The following is a 7,330-nucleotide window of genomic DNA, read 5'->3' as shown; positions in this document are numbered from 1 at the left end:
ATAAATTTAAGGTATTTTAAAAAGTATAAAACTGGGAATGTTATTCAAAAGATGATATATCTTCAGTAATATATATTAGAGTACAACATGCGAAAGAAACTTTCAAACACATAGAGCTTTTCAAATCCAAAATCGTGTCATATAGGTCTTCAAAGCTTTTTTTTAATTGTAGAATTAACAGAAGGGGACAAACAATCATGCAGTAAGTGCTTAAAAATCAATCACTTAAGTTCGGAGCCTATTGTCTCTTATGGAGTAAACTCCTGTTGAAGAAAAATCAATCAAATAAAAGTCTAAAAAATGTTGATTAAAGTGCAGAAACTAACATGTTAAAGCATTGTGTATGTAATTCAATTGTTATAAAGTTGGTACTGTAATTACCTCCTCTACACATCCCCATAGAGTGTTGAGGAATCAAAAGCGTTTTCCGACTGATATTCTAATATATATGTAGAACTTACAGCTCATTTTTTGGAAAGTTTTATACTTCCCAGATATTCTACATAAAGGTAAAAAACGAACGAAAGTATGAAATTATATATAATTTCTTATGCATGCGTTTTGGTTCACCGATAGATCAAACTTGAATGCAAAAAATAATGGGTAACAAAATATGACATAGGTTTTTATTTAAAAAAATTATTAATTCATTTTAGGAAATATATACACACAAAAATTATATGTTCGAATTTTTGCTGGGACACTCAGCATGGGTTTATTAACTGCCTTAAATTGTTCAGGTTAGCTTAGTATTCCTTCTCCAATAGGTCATTTTGGAATTTGTTGTTAGAAAAAATGGAATAAAGAAGCAAATGCCGAAACAAACATATAGTTTGAAGGTTTCAATAAATCGTTCAATAAAAAATATGTAAGAACCTTTAAGAAGCGTTAAAGTGATTGTATATAAAGTAGTAGGAAAGTTGAAGTAGTTTATATTGAAAATAAAGCCGAATCTTATCTAGAATACTATGATTTTTGTAAAAGAACATTTGATTTTTCTAAAATATATCCTAAAATAAAATTTCTCTGCATTGGTGTTATCTCAAATATTTAAGAGTTTTATTGTTATTGCTGTATCATATAATTATTTTTCATATCGTTTACAATTTCATAATTTTAGAGATGTTTACATTACCATATACCATTTGACAAGATTAAAGTATGAATAAAATAGCTTAAAATATTTCAAGAAAGCTTTATGTATTAACAATCCTTCATGTAAAACCAGTAAAAATAATTCTTATTAAAAAATAAAGTAAAAAAAATTTATATTTTGTCCTCAGCCAAATCAGCGTCATAGCTCAGATATGCCATAGTTTACCTCGAGTTGAAGGTTCATTGCAGCAAACTGTGATGCAATAAAATTGTGACAGAATTGCTGCTTTATTAACAATTAAACTTTCAATGGCTCTACAAAATGCTATTGCAGTATTTTTGCCATTTATTGCAGTATGCAGTATTAGCAAGCAACAAATGCACAATTTATCTTTCAATTCTAAAAAGATACATATGCTCTGATAAAGCCATAAAGAAATCCGAATATCTGCAAACAAACCGATTTTATGACGTTAGTATTTTATTATTGATATGAAACTGAATGAAAATCTACTGCAGCTGAAGTATGTAAATAACAACAACAATAACAGCAACGGCAACAGCAACGGCAATGTACATTCACGCCGAGAAAATGGAAAAATCACACGCAGCACTTTTAGGGTGGAGCTAAGGCTCAAGGGCTTTGCTTGGTGTAGAATAAGCCAAAATTAGCTTTATAAGGCGATAACCGGCAGTAAAGCCGCACGGGTAAGCTTTCTTCAGATACAAAAATACGCTGTTTACGGTTATATAGGGACACGGTCGATTGTAAGCACTTCTGATGTTAAACAGCTTAAAATAGCGTACCTTGTTTTATGTGAAAACACATTTAAATGCTGCATTTACGGAATTTGTTATATTGGCAACAATGCTTTGTAAAATGGCGTAAGTAATTTAAGGTCAACAATTTCAAGCCATGACCTAAATACCAAGTGAAAAACCCAACAACACTAACACCAACACCAACACCAACAACAATAGCAAGAGCAACACTAAACAGCAATGACGTCATTGTGAAAAATTAGTCGAATATATGACGGACCGGTTAGAAGTTGTTATTTCAAACATGCATGTAAGCATACCAAAATGGGCTTGTGCCCTTGTGTGTATATTACTTCAGATAGTGGCTCGGTTAACTTTAATATTGAACGCCATTGAAGTTTATAAAAAAGGGATAGAAAGGGTAGTGATATATATTTGTTGTGTTAATATATTTTTCTCTCTTTCCTCTGGCACAGAAAATTCAGCACTTTTTTAGTTATGTTTGCTAAACTTTGTATCATCCTTGTTATTTTATTCTTTCCCTTGTGTATATTAATCAGGTTCATATCCAGAAGTTTGATGGGTAGACACATGACGTCATTATTAATAAATAATTTTAATGAAATTTTAGAAAGATAAAAATTATAAAGAAAAATTTTAGTACCAAATGCTGATTAATGTCAAAAATATATATTGAAAACAATATAATAGTAATTATTGTTATTTACTGAATTTGATTAAAAAATGGATTTATAGATGTTTAATGTATGGTACTATATGGTACTTTTTAATAAAAAAAAATAAATAAGTAATAATAATATAATAATGTATTATAATATTATTATTAATTATTTAATCTTTGTCTTTATTTTTGGTTTAGGTATATTATATTATAGAATAACATAAATACTGGTAGCAGAGTGTCTCGCAAAAGACTCAGTTTCTTATGCGTTACGAATAGATATGTTTGGATACCATAGATTAGAGTCAAGCTTGCTGTTTTAAATAGTTAAATAGTTCAAACAGTATCTTTATATACTCCCATTTTGGAATCGGAACTAATAACAATATTTTTTATCGTATGTCGTACGCCCTAGAAGTGACCCTTGAAAAAGAGTGAATTTAATGCAACATATTCTATCGTATGTCATAGGCCATAAAGGAATGGCATACGATTATAGTTGAGAGTTTATAGAAAAAAGTGAGAAAGTGAGAGTCGGACTTTCATGTAAATTGATGCTGTTAACTTGAAAGTTATAGCGAGATAAAATAATTTCATAGTTTAGGAAAAAAAATTGAAATTACACTTCTGTGGGAATACAGCAATTACAGAATGACTTACGTCGAGCGTACTATAAATATAGTTATAAGCAATATGTTAGACTAAACATACGACTATTAATATGTATGTATGTATAGTGTAATAAATATTAGAATATAAACGATTTCATATATTGCTTGAAGTTGCTCAAATTCCTTAACCAAAAAAATTGGCTTCCAATAAAATTCTATTTTCGTTATCTTTTATATACGTGTTTTAAACCAAAAATTAAAACGAATTGAATTATTAATTGCTTGCATTCGACATGATGTGTATTAGACTAACTAATTTCATTAAAAATAAAATTTTAAAAATAATACAAATCTGAAAGTTTGGATTTTTACATAAAAATTAATAATGAATTCAAAACAGAAATAAATGAAATTATCTGTAGAAAATTGTGCTACCAAATAGTCCATACAAAAATATATTGGAAATTTTCCATCGGGAGTGACAAACCGTTTTTTAAGCGAACTTATAAAAAAAAATTTTAGATAAAATTGGGGGTGATAAAGTCAATTTTATTGAAAATCCGTTCCATATTGTGATCGAATGACCCACACACCTAATAATAGCAAGAAATAAAGGACACGATGTATTGGAAACTATATAAACAGAAAACAGTGGTAATAGGTAAGCATACGCATGTAGTAGTCATTTAAAGTCTAAATATAATATATACAGTATCTTAATGAAAATGCTTTAGTTTATTGCTTTAATCACACGATTATTTTAATATAGTTGAAATACTTCACATACGTCTCTACTAAATTGACCATAAAATAACTATAAACTGCTTTGAAGCTCTGTGATCCACCACATAATAACCATAGCATCAGATAGTTTTTAATGAAAAAAATAGTGGCCTCTAGAAAGATATAATGATCAAAAAAGTATTTCTTACAAAATAGAATGAGTTTCTTTTATAAAAGATTTTAGGTGTAGCTTTAAATCAATTTTTTATTGCTTTAAGTATTTATATTTTAAGTATTATCCATTTATTGATGTCTTGACTGTAATGTTTAAAAAATACATATTTCAAATACTACTATATATTTTCAATATTTTCATTATTAAAACAAGTCTTTTTGGTGCACAACAGATTTATTCTGAAAAGTTAAATCATTTAATAGCAAAATATAAATTTCTCATAATTTTTAGCAATTCCAATTTGAGATACTTTATTATTGCACTATTATAAAATATTTTATTTTTATAATAATTCAATAAAAAAGTATTTCATATTGTTATTTTAAGAAATTCGATACATGCATTGCGCATACATTTTTGTTAAATTATTCAAAAATAAAATTAAAATTTGAAATGATTAAAAAATTAATTTAATTATTGTATTTTGCAAAAATTTTCGTAATACGCTGTTGAACTTCGGTAATATATTTCTCCGGTAATTTGGCATCTTTCATAGCAGCTAACTTAGCATTAATAATAGTGCGTATATTTTGTTCACGTTTGCGTTCATCCTTACGCCAAGTAGAGACTTGATTCTTCTCGAGATCTAATAAGCGACGACGTTCCGCTTCTTTGTCATTGATTTGGCGTATTATATCGTTGCGATAGTTCTCGCGCAGTTTCTTGTGCAGTGCATCCATTTTCTTCTGTTCCTCCTCTTCAGATTTTATGCTTACAATAAGATCATTAAATTCTTGTTCAGCATGTGCGATATACAAAGCATGACGATTCTTGGAATCCAATAATTGTTGTTTGCGTGCATCACATAATTCTTTTTCGACCCTCTTCTTGCGCAATGCCGCCTCCATTTCCTTGCGCCTATATTCACTTTCAAGTCTTTCTTGTTCTCGCATGTAACTCATTTCATCACGACGAGATCTGGACTCCAAAGCCTTCTGACCCAACACAAATAATTTATCTTGCTTACGATCGAATTCTTTTTTAGCAATTCTCTTCTCTTCGTCAAATTTACGTTGTCGAATTTCCTGCTCACGTTTAAAAGCCAACACTCGCATATCAGCATCAAGGTCTTGTTCACACAACATCTTTTTAAAAACCATAGACATTTCAGCTACTTTATCTAGTTCACGACGAAATTGAAGTTTACGTTCTAATATTAATTTTGCTTGAAGCTCCTCGTCCCTTTTTAGTTCTTCCATAGCTTCACGCATTTTGAGTGCTTCTTTCTCTATACGTTGTCCTTCAAGTAAACGTATACGTTCACGCTCATTTAATTGCTGTCGTATGTCTGCGGCATACAAAATTCTATTAAGCCGTTTCTCTTCCTCTTTTTTGTCCTCTTCAGCTAGCGATTTCGCTGCAATATTCATTTGAATTTGAACCATATGTGCGTCTGCTTGCTTTGCAAGACGTTCAATTTCTTTTTTTTCCAAAATCTGTTCATCACGTACCGCCTGACACTTTAAGTTTATGATGACACGATTTGCAAGTTGAACCTCTTCTTCCTGTTCATGTTTTTCTACAAAGCTGCGCTCCAATACATTAAGCTTTTGTGCAGTATCACTGAATTTATCTCGACCGTCGAGAGCATCTCTCATATTTCTACGCTCATCATCAATTCTTTTGTAGCGAAGCCTTAACTCATCTGCCATATCATTCAGACGTTGTGCTTCTTTTTCTTGCAGCTCTACAATAGCAGCTCTTTCTTCCATAGTTATTATCTTTGCATTGGCTTTGATACGTTCAATGTCTTCTTTGCGTAATGTAGCTTCTTTGGTCGGATCAATGGGATATTTCAACTTCTTTCCTCTTTGATTGTACAGATAACAAGTCCTTGCCCGCGTTATTTTTTCGCTTTGTCTTGGTAGTGCCTCCTGACTTGGCGTTAGGCGTACATTGATACATGGTGTTGTCTCGGTTTTTCCTGCTGTACTAAGGCGATTCTTACCAATATCGGTATCGCTACGCGGGTTATCAAAGCGCACTTTAGTGCTGGTGTAGCAAGGCATCTTTGAAATTTATTTGCAGACAATAAATCAAAAATTAAGTATCCAATATTAATTTGAAATTTTTGTTGTTGACTCGCTGGTTATTTTTATTGAACTAAAAACTTGAGTTTAATATTTAATTTAAAACTAAAATTATTGACATGGAAACGAGGAAATTTATTTTAAAAATTAACAAGTTGCTATGGTAAAAAATAAATTTTTTTTCCCTAGACAGGCGTTATTTAATGACATTGTTTGAAGGGAAGGTGGAATTTTTGGTGAGAAATTAACGTAATATTTTTTAAATACAAAACTGAGGGGTAAATACATTTTATTTTGTAAAATATATGCTTCTATATATGAGTGTGGGTTAAACTATATAAGAATGAATTAATTGAAGTAAAGTATTTTCAACCCTGCAAGACATTAATAAATTTGCTAATATAATTCATAAGCCTTTATTTTTTTTCACTTCAGCCTTTTTATCAATTATAACAAATGAAAAAAATTGACTAACTACTCCAAAACATTTAATGTAATGGTTTATGGGTTAGGCTAAGGCTGTTCGGCACTGCAACTAGCTTGATTTATTGTCCACATACTCCATAACATATAATTATTAGTTCTTTATATTGCTTTGTTATTCCATTTCTTCACTTTATTATAATCAATATAAGGAATTAATATGGTTAAGGCGAATTGGGTTCTAAAGTTGAAACAATGGAACCTTCATGTAAAGTTGGTTAATAATTACTACAGTTGACCATTACTTTCGTATTCATTTTTTGTAAATTCTTCATTAAGATGTTCCAAACCATAACAAGAACAATCGATGGTCTTACAATGCGTTATATGGTAATAATAATTAAATAATTAACACATAAACTACAGCTATATATATATGTAATTAAATATTATAATTGTTTTTGTTCGACTTTTAATATTATTTTTGCAGAATATTGTTATCGTACATGGTACATGGTTGGGTTGTTACACTGGCGATCCTAAGACTACAGAACCAATGCCCGATTATGCTACTGTTAAATCCAAATGTTTGAAATTATAATCTGCTAGCTGGCTAAGATTCTTTAAATAGTAAAGTTGTGCATGCTCTACCTGTGGTCCGCGGAGGAAATTTAACAGGTATGGATACATAGCATTCAGTTTATCCACTAAAATCTTATTTGTTAGATCATAAGCACAAAAAATTAACAAATAATTATATACCTATATT

The 7,330-nt window shown here is 30.0% G+C and overlaps 1 protein-coding gene across 1 annotated transcript in view; it reads right to left on the bottom strand.

Annotated features, from left to right (window-relative positions):
* LOC119678074 (cilia- and flagella-associated protein 45-like) overlaps positions 1 to 6,117 on the bottom strand; it is a 9,416-nt gene extending 3,299 nt beyond the window's left edge. The window contains exon 1 of the mRNA XM_038089730.1: positions 4,537 to 6,117. Within this exon, the coding sequence (XP_037945658.1) occupies positions 4,537 to 6,117 (1,581 nt within the window). The remainder of the gene's footprint in view (positions 1 to 4,536) is intronic.
* Between the last annotated feature and the right edge of the window lie 1,213 nt (positions 6,118 to 7,330).

Source organism: Teleopsis dalmanni, chromosome 1, assembly GCF_002237135.1.
Source record: "Teleopsis dalmanni isolate 2A chromosome 1, ASM223713v2, whole genome shotgun sequence".
NCBI lineage: Eukaryota > Metazoa > Arthropoda > Insecta > Diptera > Diopsidae > Teleopsis > Teleopsis dalmanni.
The sequence above is the reverse complement of the archived record's forward strand: the minus strand, read 5'-3'. Positions and strand labels throughout refer to the sequence as shown.